This window comes from Loxodonta africana, chromosome 21, assembly GCF_030014295.1.
Source record: "Loxodonta africana isolate mLoxAfr1 chromosome 21, mLoxAfr1.hap2, whole genome shotgun sequence".
Taxonomy (NCBI): Eukaryota; Metazoa; Chordata; class Mammalia; order Proboscidea; family Elephantidae; genus Loxodonta; species Loxodonta africana.
The window spans coordinates 33,975,709-33,997,857 of NC_087362.1; the positions used below are offsets into that span (position 1 = coordinate 33,975,709).

The following is a 22,149-nucleotide window of genomic DNA, read 5'->3' on the forward strand; positions in this document are numbered from 1 at the left end:
TTTCACCAGGGTCGGACTCAGCTGGGCCGCTTTCCGAGATCCCGGCCCCAAAGCGTAGTGAATCCCCAGCGGAGGGATTCGAACCCCGGCTTCTCACAGACTGCCACCCGCTCCGGGGAAGTTGGCCACGCCCCTCCGCCTCTCGCCACACCCCCACCCTGCAAATGCCGCGAGACCTTAGCCCTTCTCCCAGTGCTCAGCCCGGCGGCGTGTAGGCGCCCGGAGCGCGCACGCAGGCCCCGGGCGCGCGGGGCACGCTGGGCACGCAGGGCCGGCGGGGGCTGGCGCTCCCGGCTGCTGGTCTCCCCGCACGGGTCGCGCGGTATCGCGAGAGTTGGGAGTAAACAGCCCCGAATGGAGACCCGAGGCGTGCTGTTGGCGGAGGCTCGGTTATCCCGGGCCCACTGGACCGGTGCTTGAGGCAGCCGCAGGTACGTCAGCCCTCCCGACGGCTGGGCCGCCGTCTGCCTGCGCCCGGAGGCCGCCGCCGCCGCCCCTCCCGACGGCCGCAGAGCGCTCAGGTGTGTCGGCCGCACGCGAGGCCCGGAGGTGAGGGGCGGCGGTGCGGCCGGCTGGGACTTCCCACTTGCCGCCGCGGACGCTCCGTTGGCCCGGGCTCGGGCTGCGACGCGCGGAGTGGCCTCGGTCCCCCAGTCCCTTCTGCACTGCGACAGGGCAGCGGCTTCGCAATGACTTCGGGATGCAGCAGGCAGCCCGGGGCGGTGGGGACGTTTGGGGTCGTGTATTAAAAATCTGCGTTTATAAGCACGAAGTACTTCATGAATACATCTCGTATAAAAACGCGATAGTCCCCTTTACCTCCCCCATCGCCAGTCTCCACCACGACTTACAGCTTGGGGTAGACCCTGCCTGGCTCTTTTCTGTGTGTCTGCACTGTCTGATGTTGTTTACACTGTCTGATAGATTGCTCAGTTTCGTTGTTTTCTTTTTGTAATGTAGACTTTAACTTGGTGGAATGATATGCCCTGCTCTGGCCCTCAGTCTCCAAACACACATAGTTCTAGGTATGCACCAGGAGGTGCTGGTATCAGATCTGAAATGAACTTCTGTAGCAGAGTTCGTGGTCAAGGAACGTGGTGATTGTCTGCCATATCTCGGTGCACATTGCTCTACTGATTTTTAAAAATGCAACTTAAGAAGCCTGAGGACCAGGTGGGCCTGTGCTTCCTTTTAACTCTCAGAATCAAAATGTGTTTGAAACTTGTAGGATTTTAAAATCTTGCTTTGTCCTGTCATTCTTGTACCACCTGAGACTGTTGTAGATCCTTAGCGTAATTTTTATTAGCATGTTTACCGCTTGTTTTAGATAGAGGCCCCTGAGAATCTTGGCCTACGTGTCTACACAAATGAAGGTAAATACTGGCATTTACTTAGAGTCTGAATGACACTTCCCAATGAGGTTGAGTGGAATAAGACCTCAAAGTTGAATTCTGAAGATGGGTTCTTAACAATGCTAGTAATTGGCTTTCACTTCTGGGTCTCAGTTTGCACATGTATGAAAATGAAGGGCTTGGAGAAGAGTAGTTATTCCTCTCCCAATTTTTTTTCATCTGCAGAATCCTTTTTTATTGTATTAATTTTGTATTGTTAAGAACTTTTTACTGTGGTATAATTTACATACTATGAAATTCACCTGTTTTCGATGTACTATCCATTGATTTCTAGTAGATTTAGAGAGTTGTGCAATCATCACCGTCACCACAATCCACATTTAGGATATTTCTACCACCCCTGAAAAATCCCTCATGCCCGTTTGCAATCCCAGATGCAGGCAACCACTAATCTACTTTCTGTCTCTCTAGATTTGCCTTTTCTGACTGTTTCACATAGATGGAATCATAGAATATGTGGTCTTTTGTGTCTGGGTTCTTTCACTGTGCTTAATGTTTTCAGGGTTCTTACCCCCTGTAGCCAGTATTAGTACTTCATTCTTTTTTAAGCCAGAATAATAGTCCATTGTATGGATATACTATGTGTTTTTCATACATTCATGCAGAGTGTTTTTTGCAAATAAAATATTATTTTATGCACCAGTGTATGATGCAGATGACAGCGGAGTTGTTCATTGGAACTGGGAGTGGGATCTAGCTGGACCCTGGCCCAGTAGGTCTCTCCATGACACTCCCCAGGCATTCCTGCTAATCAAGAGTTAGTGGTATAGGTGGAAAAAAGGGAAATTCTAATCCGGTGCTTGCAGAGCCTTTAAGCACCTAGTGTACTGAGAATCAAGAGGTAATTCATCTTGTCAGGAGGTTTTGATCATTCCCTTCAAAGTCACATCTTCTTTGATTCCATTTTCTATGAATCTGGTGGTGGATAGGAGCCCTGGTGGGAAAGTGGTTAGGAGCTTGGCTGCTAACCAGAAGGTTGGCAGTTCCAATCCACAGTGAACAGAGACAATAGCAACATTCACAAAATAATAGGCAATATAAGACAGTATGGACCAAGGATTTTCAGCCTTGGCACTGTTGCAACTTCAGGCTGGGTAATTTGTAGGTTTTAACCTACTGGTAGACAGACTATCCTGGAAAAAATGGTTCAGTCATGCTTAAGAACACACCTTTATTTTAAGATAATATGGTCTGGCACAGCTTAAATGTTAGCCTATTAAACAATGGTAACAGAGCCAAGTGTGTAATTAGTTACCAGAGTGCTATTTTTGCAGCCAGATTTTTAATTCAACTGAGTAGTCCCCTTCTGTGGTCTAAGCACAAATCAGAGTCTTCTCTGGAGCTATTTTAGTAATAGTTCTTCAAAAAAGTAAGGCTTATCTGCATAATTAGATGTTTATAGGGTGATACAAGTCATTTCCCTCACCTGAACTATCTTCCTTATTTTCAGAGGAATAATTTCAGTGGTACCAAAATTATAATCATAGTGATATTTTTTATTATGCAAATTATAAATAGAAGAATCTCTGAGCTGCAAGGAATGCTCTTAGCTAGGTTAGTTGCTTGCTCAAGTAGTACATTTCCTCTACTTTGTCTCCCTTTAACATGTGCATCTCATTAAATGGTATTCCTGGTATGTATGATTTGAGCTGTATCTTTTCTATTTAGTATTTGATGTCAAATATTTATTTATTACACCTGTGTTAGAGGTGCAGTCATACTTACGGAAAATCCATAGTTATGGAAATACATCTTTTATGCGTATACCTTGGCATGGAAAGAAAACCAAGTTTTCTACATAAAGAAGTTAAATTAAATCCAGTAAACACTTAGTGGATCCAGTAAAGCTCTAACCTGGCCCTACAAATAAGTGATATTACAAATGATAAGCCGTTTTGGGATGAACTAGCTAAAAGCTTAGTATTTTCAAAGGGTATCTTTTCCTTAGGCAAGAAAGTAGCTGTAGTTGGATTTTGAAAACGATTCCTAGGAATTAGATTCCCTTGTAAGCTCTGTTATGTGTACAAAAAAAGAAAATCTTTACATATTTGAATCTTTGTCCCACTGTCTTACCAGAAAATGTTTTTTTCTTTGAAATTAAAAAAAAAAAATTTATTGTGCTTTAAGTGCAAGTTTACAAGTCAGTCTGTCATACAAAAATTTATACATACCTTGCTATATACTCCTAGTTGCTTCCTCCACCCCCGTGAGACAGCACACTCCTTTCCTCCACTCTATTTTTGTGTCCATTTGGCCAGCTTCTGTCCCCCTCTGCCCTCTCATCTCCTCTCCAGACAGGAGCTGCCCATGTAGTCTTATGTGTCTACTTGATCCAAGAAGCTCACTCTACACCAGTATCATTTTCTATCCCATAGTCCAGTCTAATCCCTGTCTGAAGAGTTGGCTTTGGGAATGGTTCCTGTCTTGGGCTAACAGAAGGTCTGGGGACCGTGACCCCTGGGGTCCTTCTAGTCTCGGTCAGACCTTAAGTCTGGTCTTTTTACCAGAAGTTGAGGTCTGCATCCCACTCTCTCCTGCTCCTTCAGGGGTTCTCTGTTGTGTTCCCTGTCAGGGCAGTGATTGGTTGTAGCTGGGTACCACTTAGTTCTTCTGGTCTCAGGTGGATGAAGTCTCTGGTTTATGTGCCTCTTTCTGTCTCTTGTCCTCATAATTACCTTGTGTCTTTGGTGTTCTTCATTCTCCTTTGCTCCAGGTGGGTTGAGACCAATTGATGCATCTTAGATGGCCATGAAATTTATTTTAAAAGGTTTGTTAGAGAGTGTTTAATTAAATATAAAAATAACATATGCTCTTTGTTAAAAAATAAATAGAATGCAGAGGAAAATAGCTACCTGTAACCTTACCATTGAAAGGTAGAACCACTGTTAACTATTCTGGTGTATATTTTTCAGTGTTACTTTTTTTCCTATGCACATAGACATGTTTTTTTATGATCAAAATTTGGACCATTCTGTTAGCAGTTTAAACTCACCCAGCAGCTCTGCAGAAAAAAGGCCTGGCAAACTGCTTTTGTAAAGATTACAGCTAACAAGATCTATCTAGATGAGATCAAATTGACAACAGCAACTTGAGAGATTAGATAGGAACTTTAGAGGGCAGTGAGTTTATATTAATGGGTGAGGAACAACTCAACAAAGGAGGGTGAGAATGGTTGCACAACTCGGAGAATATGATCAGTGTCACTGAATTGTACACGTAGAAACTGTTGAATCGGTGTACGTTTTGCTGCCTATATACTCAACAACAACAAAATAAATGAGAAAAAAAAAATTATTACAGCCAAGATAACTGTGTGGAGCAGTTCTGCCCTGTAACACATGAGGCCTCCGTGAACTGGAATTGACCTGACAGGTGCAGGTTTGTTTTGGTACATGAACTACTTTTTTACTTAATATTTCATTAGTATTTCCCATATTCTTAAGTATTCTTTGAGAAATGTATTTGTTTCCATTTTGCTACTGTAGCAGATTAGCACAAACTGAATGGGTTAATACAGCACAAATGATTGTCTTACAGTTCTGGAGGTCAGAAATCCAAAATCAGTCTCACTGGGCTAAAGTCAGGATGTCTGCAGAGCTGCGTTAACTTCCAGAGGTTCTAGGGGAGAATCCATTTCCTTGTCTTTTTCAGCTTCTAGAGGCTTCCTGGAAACCTGACGGTGTAGTGGCTAAGCACTATGGCTGCCAACCAAAAGGTCGGCACTTCAAATCCAATAGGTGCTCCCTGGAAACCCTAACGGGCAGTTCTACTCTGTCCTGTAGGGCCGCTATGAGTCGGAATTGACTCGACAGCAACAGGTTTGGTTTGTTTTTGGTTTAGGGGCTTCCTGCATTCCTTGTGACCCCTTCCTTGCATCACTTCAACCACTTGGTTCCATCCATAGTCACATGTACTACCTAGTACTCTGATCTCCTGTCTCCCTATTTTAAAGACCCTTGTGATTACACTGGGCCCATGTAGACAATCTAGGCTAATCTTCCCACCTCCAGATCCTGAACTTAATCATACCTGCCAAGTCCCTTTGGCCATATAGGGTACCGATCACAGGTTCCAGGGCTGAGGAAGTGGACATCTTTGGGGGAAGTGGACACCTCAGCCAGCCACAGGAACATAATTTGACGTTGCTGCATAGCCTTCCATAGTATGGATGAACCATAATTATTTAGCCTGGCTCCCTCTTATTGCACAGTTAGATGGTTTCTAATTTTTCTGGATTATAATCTTGCAGTATGCATTCTTATACACAAATTGTATGCTTTCAGATTCACACTTCTTTGAGATAAATTCTTAGGGGAGATTTTAGAAAAATAGTGTAACCTCTCTCTTCTTACAGGGATGGCCTCGAGCCAGACCTGCTGCGTTCCCACCCCAGCTTTGCCGCTCACTGGCGTCATGCAAGGTGCTAAACTACTCTGAGCCTCAGTGTTCTCATCCACAAAATGGAAGTAATAACAGCTTGTTGAAAGGATTAAATGATTTAATGCATGCAAATTACTTAGATTAGTGCCTGCCACATAATAATAAATGCTCAGGAAGTGTTAGTTTTGGTTACTACTGGATTTGCTAGATCACGTTTTTTATGTTCATTTTAAGGCTTTTTAACACATAGTGGTAAATTACCATTCTGAAATGTTACAAGAGGTTTTTACATTCACCAGCAGCTTTTTTTCTTTTAAAGTGTTACTTGATTTTTAAACTGATTGTCTTTTTGCTGTTGAGGTGTTGAAATTTTCTGTGAATTTTAAGAGATTAATCTCATCAGATATGTCATTCCGCCCGATTTTTTCCCAGTCTGTAGGTTCTCTTTTTACTCTTTGGAGAAGTCTTTTGATGCACGTAAGTGTTTAATTCTTAGGAAGTCCCAGTTGTCTAGTTTATCTTCTACTGTTTATACATTTTAATTATGTTTGGTAGTCTATTTATGTCATAAATTAGGGCCCCTAAAGACCTATGTGGAAACGCTGGTGGTGTAGTGGTTAAGAGCTACAACTGCTAACCAAAAAGGTTGGCAGTTAGAATCCACCAGGTGCTTCTTGGAAACTCTATAGGACAGTTCTACTCTGTCTTATTGGGTCGCTATGAGTCAGAATTGACTCGACAGCAGCGGGTTTAAAGACCTACACAAAGAAAACTATGAAACACTATTCAAGAAACCAAAAGAGACCTACATAAATGTAAAAACATACCATGCTCATGGATAGGAAGACTCGACACTGTGAAAATGTCAGTTCTACCCAAAGCCATCTACAGATAAAATGCAATCCTGATCCAAATACCAACAGCATTCTTTAACGTGATAGAAAAACGAATCACCAACTTCAGATGAGAAGGAAAGAGGCCCTGGATAAGTAAAGCATTTTTGAAGGTAGGAGGCCTCACACTACCTGACCTCAGAACCTGCTATACAGCTACGATAGTCAAAACAGCCTGGTACTGGTACAAAAACAGGCATGTAGACCAATGGAACAGAACTGAGAACCCAGATGTAAATCCATCCACCTGTGGTCACCTGATCCTTGACAAAGGACCAAAGTCCATTAAGTGGGGAAAAGACAGCCTTTTTAACAAATGGTGCTGGCAAAACTGGTTGTCCATCTGCAAAAAAATGAAACAGGACCCATACCTTACAATCATACACAAAAACTAACTCAAAATGGATCAAAGACCTAAATCTGAAACCTAAAACAACAAAAATCATGGAAGAAAAAATAGGGACAACGCTAGGGGCCCTAATACATGGCATAAAGAGACTACAAACCATAGCTAACAATGCACAAACACTAGAAGATAAACTTGGTAACTGGAAGCTCCTAAAAATAAAACACTATGCTCATCAAAAGATGTCTCCAAAACAGTAAAGATAACCTACAGACTGGGAAAAATTTTTTGGCTATGACATATCTGACAAGGGCCTAATCTCTAAAATCTATAGGCTACTTCAGCACCTCAATAGCAAAAAGACAAATAATGCAGTTAAACAATGGGCAAAGGATATGAGCAGACACTTCACCAAAGAAGACATTTAGGCAGCTAACAGACATGAGGAAACCCTTGCTATCATTAGCCATTAGAGAATTACAAATCAGAACTACAGTGAGATACCATCTCACCCTGACATTACTGGCACTAATCAAAAAACAAAATACCAAATGTTGGAGAGGTCATGGGGAGATTGGAACTCTTAGCAGTGCTGGTGGGAGTGTGAAATGATACAATCACCTTGGAAAAATGATACGGCGCCTCCTTACAAAGCTAGAAATAGAAACACCGTACAATCCAGCAATCCCACTCCTAGGAATATATCCTAGAGAAATAAGAGCTGTCACATGAGTAGACATATGCACACCCGTGTTCATTGCAGCAGCATTCACAGTAGTGAAAAGATGGAAACAACCTAAGTGCCCATCAGCAGATGAATGGATAAACAGATTAAGGCTCAGACACACAAGGGAATACTACACAACAGTAAAGGACAGTGATGAATCTGGGAGACATCTCACAACGCGGATGAATCTGGAGGGCGTTACGCTTAGTGAAATAAGTCAACCACACAAGGACAGGTTATTACATGAGAGCACTATTATAAAAACCCAAGAAAAGGTTTACATACACACAAAAAAATCTTTGATGGTTACGAGGGAGAGGAGAGTTCAGCAGGGGAAAGACAGCACACAGTATAGGGGAAGTTAGCACAATTTGAACAAGACAAAGTCAAAGAAGCTTCCTAGACACATCCAGACACCTCGAGGGACCGAGTTACTGAGGCTGAGGGCTGAGGATCATGGTCTCAGCAACATCTAGGTCAGGTGGCACAACATAGTTCATAAAGAAAACATTCTATATCCTACTTGGTGGGTAGCACCTGGGGTCTGAAAAGCTTGCAGTCGGCCATCTAAGATACATCTTTTGGTCCCATCACATTCAAGCAAAGGAGAATAAAGAAAACCAAAGACACAAGGAAAATATTCATGCAAAGGACTAGTGGATCACATGAACGACAGCCTCCAGCAGCCTGAGCCCAGAACTAGATGATTACCAGCTACCACCACTGACCACTCTGACAGGGATCACAATACAGAGTTCCAGATGGAGTGGATGAAAAATGTACAACCAAATTCAAATTCACAAAGAACAGACTTACTGGTCTGACAGAGACTGGAGGAACCCCCGAGAATGTGGCCCATGGCCACCCTGCTAACTCAGAAATGAAGCCACTCCTGAAATCCACCTTTCAGCCAAAGATTAGACAGGCCTGTAAAACAAATGATAACACATGTGAGGAACATGCTGCTTAGTTCAGTCAAGTGTATGAGACCAAATAGGCAACACCTACCCAAAAGCAAAGATGAGAAGGCAGGAAGGGACAGGAAACCTGGACTAATGGACAGGGAAAACCCCGGGTGGAAAGGGGCAGAGTGCTGACACATTGCGGGAATTGCAACTAACGTCACAAAACAAATCGTGTATAAATTTTTTGAATGAGAAACTAATTTCAGCTGTAAGCTTTCACCTAAAACACAGTAAAATTAAAAAAAATCAGGGCTCCTAGGTTTGCCCTTTTTTTTCCTTCCATGATCTTTATAGTTTTAGGTTTTGCATTTAGGTCTTTGATCCATCTTGAGTTAGTGTTACTTGATTTTTATGATGTAAGTCAGAGAAACACTAGAGTTAATTTTAACAGAAATTTACTCTGGACCTTTTCAGAATTTGCAGAAGTTCTGTCAGTTCCTTAGAATGAGGGATACTTTTAATTTCACTCTGACAAAGTCAGTCCTGCCTGTTGGATGTTGAGATGCCATCATCTTTAGCAGTGATAAGTCGTTGACACAGTGTGTGGTCTGCTTATGCGCACCATAGTGCACATACATGAAGTCTGATGTGAGAGATATCATTGCCCCTTCCCCCATTTAAAATTTTTACTCTCTCCCCCTAGTGCGTTCCTGGCAACTCAAGCTAAGTATAGAATTATTCATTTTTTGTGTGCGTATTTTAGAAACATTCTCAACCTCACAGTTACAAGTACGGCATGAAACCTTTTTCTCCTGAAGAGCAGTGGGATACAGACCTCAAATTCTCTTAAGACCAGACTTAATGGTCTGACTGAGACTGGAAGGACCCCGGTGGTCATGGCCCCCAGACCTTCTTTTGGCCCCGGACAGGAACCATTCCCGAAGCCAGCTCTTCAGACATGGATTGGACTGGACAATGGGTTGGAGAGGGATGCTGGTAAGGAGTGAGCTTCTTGGATCAGGTGGACCCTTTAGACTATGTTGGCATCTCCTGCCTGGAGGGGAGATGAGAGGGTGGAGGGGATTAGAAGCTGGCGAAATGGACACGAAAAGAGAATGGAGGGAGAGAGTGGGTTGTCTCACTAGGGGGAGAGTAATTGGGAGTGTGTAGCAAGGTTTATATGGGTTTTTGTGTGAGAGACTAACTTAATTTGTAAACTTTCACTTATAGCACAATAAAAATTATTAAAAAAAAACTTTTTCTCCTGAACTATTCGAGAGTAAGTTTCTGACCTAATGGCCCAGGAAATGCTTAGTGGGTCCTTCCTATAAGCAAGGCCCTTTGCATGTAAGCACAGCACAGCTGTCAAAATCAAGAAATTAATATTGGTACCTCACTTACTGCTAATCCATAGTCATGCTCTATCTGTGCTTTTGAATTGTTTCGGTGATGTCCCTCATAGCACATGGGTCCCGTTCTGAATCAAGAGATGTATTTAGCTCTTGTGTCTCTTGAGTCTCCTTCAGTCTGGGGCAGTATCCCTGTCATTCCTTGGCTTCTGATACCCTGGTACTGTTGAGGATTCTAGGCTAGTTATTTTGTAGAATGTCCCTCAGTCTGGATTCATCCGATGCCGCCTCATGATTCTCTTCAGGCCGTGCAGCAGCTTCACAGAAGTGTTGCTGATTCTTTTCAGAACATCCATCCAGGTGGACATGATTGCACGTGTCTTACTGCTGGTGACTGTGGTCGCTTGGTTAAGTTTCTCCACTGCAGAGTTACTCTTTTTACCTTTGTAATTTCCCTTTGTAATTTGTTGGGAACCATTTTGAGACTATGTAAATATTCCATTCTTCAAACTTTCATTTTATTTATTTTTATCATTGTGGACTCACAGTTTCCTTTATTCATTGTCTCAGGATCCATTACTTTTATTTATTTTGATGCTCAAGTTGTCCCAGATTTGGCCAGTGCAGGCCTGTCACACTGGCTTCTGTGTTCTTTTGACACACCCCCGTGGTTCTTTTGAGCACCTCTTTGCTTTCCAGCATGAGAACATGTTTTGGGTTCATCTTGTTCTTATCTTGCCCAGCCTTTCTCCAAGGAGCCTGGTTTCTTTTAGTGGAGAAGGGTATATAGAAAACTAGCTCTGGGCACTAGATGTGCTCACTGCTATTGGGATGTCATTGCTCCTGTGTTCTTTCACTAGACAGAGCTAGGAAATACCTGTTTGTGTGTATATAGCTGTGAATGTATGTTTAGATGTGTGTATGCATGTATGCACACACATGCATATACACATTTGTGTATATTTCTACATCTGTCTATATGTTGAAAGCCATGAGTTTCACACTGTACTTCCAGTTTCAGTCTGATACTGCGTGGTTCCCTCAGTTTTTTTTCCCTTTTCATATGTGTGACCTGCCTCTCTAACAGTGAGAAACCTGGCTCCCATTATCCTCAGAGTATTTTATTTATTTGGTCAAAACATTTCCCCTTGTAATCAGATGTCCCTTTGTCATCACTGCCATCATTCTATTGTCTGTGTAGTGCCTTCTTCACCTCACTCAGGGTCTGACACCCCTCACCAAGGTGTCCCCCCTCCTCACCTTGCTCAGGCCTCAACACCCCATATTAGGTCACTGTGGCTCTCCACTGGATGCCTACCTCCTGTCCTCAGCTAAATCATTCAGGAGGGAAGAAGAAAAGGAAAAGTTGGAACTCTTTAAAAAAATTTTTTTTTCCTTTTGTGTATGTGTTGTGTGAGTCTGTGTATACACATGCTGTCTGGGCTGCTGCTTAGCTGCTTGCCACGAGATGGTGAGCCTGTCTTAGAGAAAATGCTCGCTAGGTTTACATTATATAGAAGAACCACAAATGACCAATCATTGACACAGGTGAATAAATATATTTGATGCTAGAATGTGAGATGTGTGTTTTTAAAGCCCCTGTAGACAAGTCGGTGGGGACCGGGGAGCTTTAGAACACACTGGCCCAGGAGTGTCGAGCTGGGCAGGAGTGGCAGGCCTCGCCCACCCCGTGCCCAGAGTGTTCACTGAGCCTCCAGCCCCTGTGTGCTGTTTTTGTTTTCCTCAAGAAATTTATATTATGAAGCCTCCTTATTCTAGAATTGGGAGACCATAGAAACCTCAGGATGCGTTGCCATAATTTTTATGAGGCACATAGGTTCTTCAAAAGAATGTCCTCTTCGAGCCTGGATTTTGGTTCTCCTTTTAAGACCCTAATTGGGTCAACCAGATCCAAACAGAACAGGGAAGTGCCTCCTTGTGCCCATCATTTTCAGCCTTCTTGTTTATTCCTATGGGGTTTTATACTTGAGGGTGTCTCCTTACGGCAACCGGTGGGCTTTAGATGGAGCAGGTTGGCTGGAATTGCTGGGCACGGAGGGTGCTGTGTGGCAAGCCAGCTTACTCCCCACCAACAGAGTGCTTTTCTGGAAGGGGTCAGTGGACCTTTTAATGACTAACCTCGTTGTCTCAGTTGACTACCCTTCCCATGGAAATTCTTTCCCACTGATTTTGATTTCTTTTTAACCCTCCTGTTCCCTTCTGCCTCCTTTCTCCTCACAAAAGAAAAGGAACTGATTCCCTAGGATGCTGCCCTAACCATGTCCCCCCAGTGCCAACGCTCATCTGAAATTTAATGTGTTCAAAACTCAGCTCTGCCAGTGGAACCACACTAGCTGTTTTCCTGCCGTCTTCTGCATCTCAGGGCAAGGTCCATTTGTCCAGTTGTTTGGTCAAGACACTTTAACTTCTCACGTGCACCCCCACTCCCCACATCTGGTTCATCAGTAAATTCTGCCAAGTCTGTCTTCATAGCCGTGATCTGACCCCCTCCCCTCTCCTCTGGCCCTGCCCTGGTCCAAGCCACTGTCGTCTCACCCCCAGATTGCTTACTTACAGGAGCCTTCCAGTTGGTCCCCCACTTCTGATCCTGCCCCCCTTCTACCTGGAAACCAGAGGTCATTTCCCTGCTTGGAATGATCCAAGGGCTTTCTTTCCCTCACTAAATAAAAACTTACACACTTTCTCTAACTTCTAAGGCCTTCCCCGATCTGTCTAGAGGCTGACTTTCCTGAGCATGCATCAGCCAGTGTTGTTTTTTCACTGCTGCTCTGATTTTCCACTAGGAAAAATGACAGGTTTTCCTCCATCCAGGTATTTTGAGAGTTATCTGTACCCACATGTAATATAATACTGAGATAATATTTTTCTTTAGCTGTAGCTTAGCTTACAACTGTCCTCTCTCTCGTGTCACTTCCACTATGGATTTAATCTGGTTTTATAACATATTTAACTGGCCAGGTTTCTTTTAAGTTTGAGGCATCAGGTAAAATCATTTGAATGACAGAAAAAACCCTTTTCATGAAACTGGCAGAAAATATTTTGACATCTGAAGAGGTGTAGTGTGAGATAATTTTAAAGCACAGTGTCTCTTCGAGAAGGTATGAGATATGTAACTTGTGTGAGAATCAGTTTGCCCTTATGTAGTAATTTCACTGAGAAAGGAAGCATGTATGTTCCAAGCTTCTACCTGAAAAATTGATGTCACTTATGGGGAATACAAGTCCAATTGGGGAAATGTGCTGGAGATGAAGAGTTGGAAATGATAGGAAATGTAAAAGTATGAAATCCAAGTAAAATAGGCCCTGGGATTATGGTTCCTTCTTCTGTTTGGCTACTAGGATGCTCTGGGCCATTGTGTTTACTGTTCCTGGTCTTATTTAGTTGTCCTTAGTTTTTTTCCATTTTCTTCATTTTTTTATCCTTTTCATTTTTGAAGCTGCCTTAAAGCTGCCCTTGCCCATGAAAGAGGCAAGGTATAGTTAAATAAAAATGAAATATTTAGATATTTTGTGGTTTTGTTATACATTTCCTGGGGTAGGCTTTTGACCCTCTTACCTAAATAGTGTCCCTGGGTGATATAAATGGTTAATGTACTTGGCTGCTAACTGAAAAAGGTAGAAAGTTCAAGTCCATCCAGAGGCTGTCTGAAGAAAGGCCTGGCAATGTAATTCCAAAAAATCAGCCATTGCAAACCCTGTGGAGCTCAATTCTACTCTGACGCACATGGGGTCGTGGGGAATCAGAGTGGACTCAATGGCAGTTGGAACTTAAACTGTAAGTATCCCTAAATCAAACCTGGCTGTGTCAAAGTGCCACTAGTTGCTGTATGTGCTGTGTTTTGTTCTGTAGATTGGCTTATAGAGCGATCGATCGCCTCCGTTGGACCTTGGTTCCGTGGTACAAATGGAGTATAGGACTCAGTAGTGTCGGCCAGAGTGAGAGGAGCGTGATACCCAAAATGGAGAAGAAGCGAAGAAAGAAATGAAAACCTCTCTTCAGGCCAGACCACAAAAGGCCATGAAATTTCACTTTTATTTACGTTGGACAAGACTGCAAGATGGCTGATCAGTAATGTTTCAGCTTTTAGCTGGAACAAAAATTAACTTATAATCAAGGAAGCAAACAGTGCGATTTGAATTTATGTGATTTTCTAATCATATCCACTCATGACCATGAAGCTTGTCAACATCTGGCTGCTTCTGCTCGTGGTTTTGCTCTGTGGGAAGAAACATCTGGGTGACAGACTGGAAAAGAAACCTTTTGAGAAGGCCCCGTGCCCTGGCTGTTCCCACCTGACTCTGAAGGTGGAATTCTCTTCGACAGTCGTGGAATATGGTAATGATACAGTTTTGAATGTTAGGACCCTTGTTTTTGTTTTTTTTTTTAATACTTTAAACAATTAAATTTTGCCCAAGAACATTCTGTTTCTACAGTAAATTTCAAATGGCATGAGGGCCCAGCACATGGATGTTAACTCTGCTTATGTATGTTGTTTCCTGATAGAGTTAGCTTAAGTGAGACAAGAAAACTGATATTCTGAATTATTTATTGACAGTGTGATTCCCAGAAGAGGTGCCCTTGTAGCTGGTGAAGATGAGAGGTTTGGAATAAATAACTAAACAAATAGACTCATAATCCACTCTGGCATTTTGTCGTTGTTTTCAGTAAAATGGAACCAGCTGAGTAGTTATTTTTCTGAATTCTTTTTTGAAAAACTTAGAGAAATCTCTTTGCTGTACATTCAAACTTCTGTTAATATCTGCTTTTGTGAAAACAGCAAAGGTGTCTGATTTTGAGTGAGGTAGTCTATGTACTGGGTTTGATCAGGGGATTCACATAGACCATTTTAAAGTCCACACTCTGCAAACTGCTGTGCAAGGCATTTAAACTAATGACTTGTTTTTGCTCTTTTTTCACTTTGGGTTTTATGATTTATGAGGTTTACTTTGAAATAAATTTTATTTTAAACAGTGAAGTTTTCAATTAGATATACTGTAGTATATGCACACAAATTCTTACTTTTATTTGTGGTCGTTGGTTTTAGAATATATCGTGGCTTTCAATGGATACTTTACAGCCAAAGCTCGAAATTCATTTATTTCAAGTGCCCTAAAGAGCAGTGAAATAGACAACTGGAGAATTATACCACGCAACAACCCATCCAGTGACTACCCTAGTGATTTTGAGGTGATTCAGATAAAAGAAAAGCAGAAAGCGGGGCTGCTGACACTTGAAGATCACCCAAACATCAAACGCGTCACACCCCAGCGGAAAGTCTTTCGTTCCCTCAAGTACGCAGAGTGTGAGTATTGCGACTGCCGGTGGATCTCTGTCACTCCTGAATCTGTATCACCTCCGTTGCACTTTGAGTCGGAGACAGAATGCACATGTTCACACAGGACAGTCCCTCCATCCCCAGCTCTTTATTTTGAAAAATTTTCAAACTGGCAGCATAGTTGAAAAGAGCACAGTGAACGCTGATATCCCTTCTTCTGGTTTCAGTGAATATTTTCTTGGCAAGAATTTTTTTCTTAAATGAGACTTAATGTTATGCTGGTAGAAGAAAACCTGAAGGTTTGCAGTAGGGGACGGCAATGGTCGTTGTTTGGAAGTGCCTTTTACCCAAGTTACTCTCAGAGCCTTCATGCCTTGAGGGTGTGACCCCCCTTCACTTTCTGGGAAACAGGGACTTGGCATTTTCTCTTTCCTGGCATATTACTTCTGGCAATGTGTTTTTATTCTTTGTTGAAGGCACTCTTGCAGAGCATCTTTTCCTTGGGTTTCATTTAACTTCCTCACTGCTTCATGACATGGTTTCAGGTCTCCTTACATCTCAGTTGGGTTTATTTAAGTCATCAGCTGTGCAGAGTGAGGATGGAAGGATTTTGATGGTGCTGTTTTCAGCTTGAGGGCTCATTCTTTTCTACCTCAGTACAACTTGGGCTTGGTAAGGTAGAGTTTATGCTGAAATAATAAATTGCACATTTATTACATGATGTTTCCCAAAGCATATGGATTACCAAAGGACTTTTTTTTCCCTATTTGGGAAAACCAGGCTAACAAACTGCTAGTTTTATTATTGTGTACTATCATTTCTTTCATTGGGAAGAAAAGGAAATTAAGTTTTGCTCTCCTTGCTTTGCCTGTCATATAGTAGGCCTGAGAGCCTCTGAGGTTTTGCTACATTAAAAAAAAGAAAACATAAGGGAAAAGATTAAATAATTTGCCTACTCTGACAAGCTAGTTCTTGGGTCAGCTGTAGAATCCAGGTGTCTGACTTCTTCAGAACCTTTTCTGCTAGTTGATGTTTTGTATTTTCTCCTCCAAAAACAATAATCTCAAAAGAAACCAGGAAGATAAAAACAGATCAGATTTTGTCCAATTAGCTAAATATGTACATTGTGCTTTTTCTTTTCTATTTTTACCTTAAAGAGCTTTAGAATATTTTAGGAAACATGGAGATGCCTAATTTTAGCACAGGAATCAGAGTATCGTGGCTGGGGTCCTTTCTACACCGTCTCTCCATGTGGTTGTCATATACTGTGCTTGATCCCACCACAAGGAAACACGATGCTTTTTGACAGACTCCGTGTTTCTTATAGTTAGCTGTGCCCTTGAGTGATGAGTGGCTCTTTTTCCTTAAGCTTCTATTTTCTTATCCATACAGTGGAGATAATACCTACCTCATAGGGTTCCTATGAAGAAAAAATGAAGTAACGCCTATGATGAGAGCTTAGCAGAGTTTTTAGTATGTCGTAAGTAGACATTAAATGCTGATTATTTCTATGGCTCTTATTGTTAGAAAGTTTTGCTTTATTTTGGGTTGAAGCCTGTCTCATTCTCGATCCCACCTGTTGCCTCTATCCAGGAGGGCCAAAAGGCAAACCTAACCTGTTTTCCACAAGGCAGTGTTTAAAGGTATTTTGAAGAGACCAGTGTCACAAAACAGTATGTATATAAATTTTTGAATGAGGAACTAACTTAAGCTGTAAACTTTCACCTAAAGCACAATAAAATTAAAAACAAATGATGAAGCAAAATAATAATAATAATAACAAAGATACCATGAAGTTATCTCTCTTTTGGGTATTTGAAGATATCCATGGTGTCCCTCTTCACAGTTTCTTCTCCCTAGGCTAATAAAAATCCACAGTACCTTCATCAGCTATTCATATGACACGATTCAAGTCTCCTCACCGTTTTAATTGGTTTCCTTTGAATACTCTCCACTTTTTCTAAATTGTTTTTTTATTGTGCTTAGAGTGAAAGGTTACGGTCAAGTTAGTTCTTATACAAAAATTTATACATGAATTGTTACGTAACCCTAGTTGGTCTCTCTATAATGTGACAGAACACTCCTCCTTTCCACCCCTAATTTCCCGTTTGTCTCATGTGTCTGCTTGAAGTAAGAGGCACACTCTTCATGAGTATCATTTTGTGTCTTATAGTCCAGTCTAATCGTTGAAGAGTTGGCTTCGGGAATGGTTTTAGTTCTGGGTTAACAAAGAGTCTGGGGGCCATGTCTTCAGGGTTCTTCCAGTCTCAGTCAGATCATAAGTCTGGTCTTTTTACTAGAATTTGAGTTCTGCAGCCCACTTTGCTGCTGCTGCACCAGAGACTCTCTGGTGTGTTCCCTGTCAGAGTGGCCATTGCTGGGAGCCAGGCACCATCCAGTTCTTCTGGTCTAAGGCTGATGGAGTCCTTGGGCTAATATTTTCCTTGTGTCTTTGGTGTTCTTCATTTTCCTTTGCTCCAGGTGGGTGGGGACGAATTGATGCATCTTAGATGGCTGCTCCCTAGCTTTTAAGACCAGAGACAGCACTCACGAGAGTGGGATGCAGAACGTTTTCTTAATAAACTTTGTTATGCCAGTTGACCTAAATATACCCTGAAACCATGGTCCCCAGACCTCTGCCCCTGCTACTCTGTCCCTTGAAGTGTTTGGTTGTATTCAGGAAACTTCTTAGCTTTTGGTCTAAATTGTTCTTAAAGAGTGAAGCCCAGATCTGAAAGGTAAAGCGGACCAGACCCCTCCCTTGTTGTAAATATTGTTCTTCAGTTAGTGCCTCCAGTATTGTCCCGTGCTGTTGACTTAACAACGGAGTCAACACAGGAAGCTCAGTACAGAACAATTTCAGTTGGACCGAACTAACAGTAGTTACCTTCTGGAATGGATTTGAGTGTATATTTTTTCCCGTTCCTTGTACCCTTATGGGTGTAGCCTGGGAAGGCTGGAGTAGAATGAGAGTAATTTGCTTCAGAAACAGAATTTCAGCAGTTACGGATTTGTCCTCCTGAAGGCTGATTGGAATTATTTGTTCATCACAGCATGTACTTTGAAAGGTAAAGGGAAAAAACTTTGTATTTCTTCTGCTTCCCCCCGCTCTTTTTTTAAATTAAGATTTAGTTTACAAATCTTAATTTAAAACTTTTTAGCGCACAGTTTGGCAAGTTTTGACAAAAGCATACAGCTGTGTATCCAGCAACAAAGTCAAAGTCAAGATGTAGAAGAGTTCCATCACCCCCAAAATTTACCCACACCCCTTTGTAGCTCTTTTAAAACAATTGCTTTTTGAAAGGTGAAATATGCAGATTAAAAATATCAATCAATATAAAATTGGACAAAGGTCCTATTGATGTTTGGCCAGAGATATGTGTAATGGGATAACATAGCTTTTTCCTGACCCAGAAATCTGGTACTGTAAAACCTCATGCTTACTTCATGACCATTTTTCTTCAACTTTTTTTTTCCTTCTGGTTCAGCAAAAAGTTGCTGATGAAAAGTCAGGTTTTTCTTCAGTTGTAATATTGCAGTTGGCTTTATTTCTTAAAGAGTGTGGGCTCTTCTCTACTTTACATTGGTTAGAAAATTCCAGGTGAAGAACTGTTTGAGAATGACATGACAGCTAAATAATATCCTATCTTTGGTTAAGCATTGGACTGCCAACCAAAAGGTCGGAAGTTTGAATCCACCAGCTGTTCCTTCGAAACCCTGTGGAGCAGTTCTACTCTATCCTATAGGATCCTATGGATTGGAATGGACTTGATGGCAGTGGGTTTTTTAGCATTGAGAAAAGGAAGAGAATCTTACTCTCCTTCAAATAAGATTTTAAAGGCAATCTCCTTCAAATAAGATTTCAAAGGCAATCTCCTTCAAATAAGATTTCAAAGACAATCAGAATGATTGTCTTCCCTCACAGAGCTTCTCCTATTGTGATCTTTCTCTTCCTTGGATCTAGCTGACCCCCTTGTGCCCTGCAATGACACCAGGTGGAGCCAGAAATGGCAATCATCCCGCCCCCTTCGAAGGGCAAGTCTCTCCTTGGGCTCTGGATTCTGGCACGCTACTGGAAGACACTCGAGCAGACGGCTGCTGAGAGCCATTCCTCGGCAAGTTGCCCAAACCCTGCAGGCCGATGTGCTTTGGCAGATGGGATACACAGGTGTGTACTGTTACTTGGTTTAGCAGCATCAAGTTTCGTGTCCAGGAGGGCCATCTGGTTGAGTTCTGGGCACCAGAGCTACATGGGCTGTGCACCACATCCTTCTCAGCATTTGCTGAGCTGGACATTCGGCACCGCCCCTTGTCTTTGACTTGTGGTCTGCTGGGCATCTGCTTCTGTGCTGTCAACACTTTTGCTGTTAGAAGGGGTGAGTTACAGGGCGTTTCTCTCCCAACAACACAGACATGGGCAAACACACCACCGCTCACAGCCAGAGTTGATTGGCAGTCCAGCTAAGTTCTGTAATTTCTCAGGGAGAGAAATACAATTCAAACAAGATCTTTACTAGTTACCTGTAGTTGGTGCTATGCATGTAAAATGAGTAAGTAGCTGACTATAGGACTTGCTGGTCATATGTTTGGGAACAGGAAACTGTTAATGACCTTATCGAATGGAATAAAACTTAAAACCAGTAAGTTTTTTTCCTTATTGATTGATCATGGCGGGAAATTCCCATTTTAACTAAGGTGGAGCCAGACTTTTAAATGTAAGTCAGAGTCTCCTTGATGAAGAGACCCTTACCTCTCCTTTGATTTCCCTAGTCCCCTGCCCTTCAGAATGCCTGAGGTACTTCAACCTTTTAACACCTTGTAGACTGATATTTTATTACAATGGTTGTCTTTTGGTCTTATCTTTTTTTTTAGGGTGAGAACTACTTCACAAAACAGAAATTCTCTATTCCTCAGAAAAGCACTTTTTATTCTACCCAAACCTAATGGTTCTTAATTTTATGTGTGCATTTTCAAAAAGTAAGCAATACGTTTTGACAGTTATCTCAGTGTAATTGATTAACGTAGTATTGGTACTTAAACACAACTCTAATACCAGAAAGACATCAGCTTCATTACATTGGTTAGCTGTTAAGTAATAAAAGTATCTTGTTTTCTAGAATGTCTTGATCTGACAGGATTGACTGTATTTTACATTGGTGCGGGTGGCTTTTGGCTAGTATCTGAAATAGATCCATGATGATATGTGTGTGTGTTGATGAGAGACAAAGGCCCCATAACCCAGCCCTTATGAGCATAGTAGAGTGGCTTTCTTTAGGATGTGATTATTCCTGTGTGTTCCCTACAGTCCCTCCCGCAGACTCTGCTGTAGTTCATGAATGGCATTGAGTAAGCCACAGTCCTCGTCAAGGTTTTGTCTTTCCTTGTTTGTGTGTCCTGCTCCGTAGGCTTGTGCTTTTCACCTTCTAAGGAGATGGTGGATGGATACCTGGTGTAAATTGCCAGAAGGTGTCCCTAACCCATTTTAACCAGCGGCCTTTTCTGGCCCCTCCCGATGTACCCAGAAGGGGAATATTGGTTGTAGTTGGCAACGTGCAGCCTCAGGAGTGACCTAGAATTGGGGAGCCGTGGTGACAGTTGAGGGGCGTCCAGATGTGTTTTTTGTTTAACCCCAAAGCTTGTTTAGCCACAGTGAGGGCATTTCCCCCACTGGCCCCTTTTCCTTCCTCTTGCTCAGCCAGCTGACTGTTGAAGTACCCTGAGTCGTACAAATGGTAACACCTGGAGCTCAGACCTAACTCTATGAGGTATTCTTCATGGGTCTCATGGAGGAATGCATTTTATAGAAGGAACTCCAGGCTGTGATTTCTCCTGACACAGTTATGCATTCTTTCTTTTTGGGCTAAGGTGCTAATGTAAGAGTGGCTGTCTTTGACACTGGGCTGAGTGAGAAGCACCCCCACTTCAAGAATGTGAAGGAGAGGACCAACTGGACCAATGAGCGGACGCTGGACGATGGTGGGTTGCACTGGGCTTGCAGTGCCCTCACGTCTGTGGCAGTGAGCATTCAAACACACACAAGCTGTGATGGCAACCCTTTGTTACGGGGTCTCTGAGGATATCTGGAAATGGGGTTTGAGGAGAGAAAGAAGGATGCCTCGGGGAGGAGAATGTTGCTGTTGAAGGAAGTAGGCGTGGCTGGACCTTGGGCTCTGAGTGGAGACAAGGGAGAGGCACAGGGACCCCTCACCCAGGACCCTGAGGGTGGAGTTGCCTTGAATTGATTTGAAAAGTTTTGTCCTGACATACATTATCTACTGTGCTTTATGTTTCTTTTTCCTTATGTAGGGTTGGGCCACGGCACATTTGTGGCGGGTGTGATAGCCAGTATGAGGGAATGCCAGGGATTTGCTCCTGATGCAGAACTTCATATATTCAGGGTCTTTACCAATAACCAGGTAGGTGATTTAAGAACTGTGGAACTTAGAAAGAATTGATACTGAAGTTTGAAAAGTAAAAACATGAGAAAACATAACACCTGTTTACAAGTGGCACACGTCAGCACTGCTAAGCTGCTGCTCAGTCCCACAAGTGTAGCCTCGCTGCCGTCCCCTCCATGTGGCTGCCCTATTCCCACCACCCGTTTCCTCAGCCAGTCTTGAGCCCGACTCCCTGCCCCCAGGTTCCTGTGTGCAGCGAGCCTGCCTGGTTTTCTTGTACCTCAGACTGCCCAGGGCTTCTACATATCATGTCTGGGGCACATTTCTTGTACTTTCTTCGGGACAGAAACATTGCATGCTTGTATTTACTGCCCCTATTGAATTGTGACTGCTTTGAAAGCAGGGGCTGTTTTATAGCTGTGTGTATCCCTAGCACCTAGTGT

The 22,149-nt window shown here is 42.6% G+C and overlaps 1 protein-coding gene across 1 annotated transcript in view; it reads left to right on the forward strand.

Moving 5' to 3' along the window:
* Nucleotides 1-279: 279 nt before the first annotated feature.
* Nucleotides 280-22,149, forward strand: part of MBTPS1 (membrane bound transcription factor peptidase, site 1) — a 55,149-nt gene continuing 33,279 nt past the window's right edge. Inside the window, exons 1-6 of the mRNA XM_003418082.4 lie at nucleotides 280-431; nucleotides 13,883-14,368; nucleotides 15,078-15,335; nucleotides 19,273-19,476; nucleotides 21,174-21,284; nucleotides 21,615-21,724. Of these exons, the coding sequence (XP_003418130.2) occupies nucleotides 14,200-14,368; nucleotides 15,078-15,335; nucleotides 19,273-19,476; nucleotides 21,174-21,284; nucleotides 21,615-21,724 (852 nt within the window). The 5' untranslated portion in view covers nucleotides 280-431; nucleotides 13,883-14,199. The remainder of the gene's footprint in view (nucleotides 432-13,882; nucleotides 14,369-15,077; nucleotides 15,336-19,272; nucleotides 19,477-21,173; nucleotides 21,285-21,614; nucleotides 21,725-22,149) is intronic.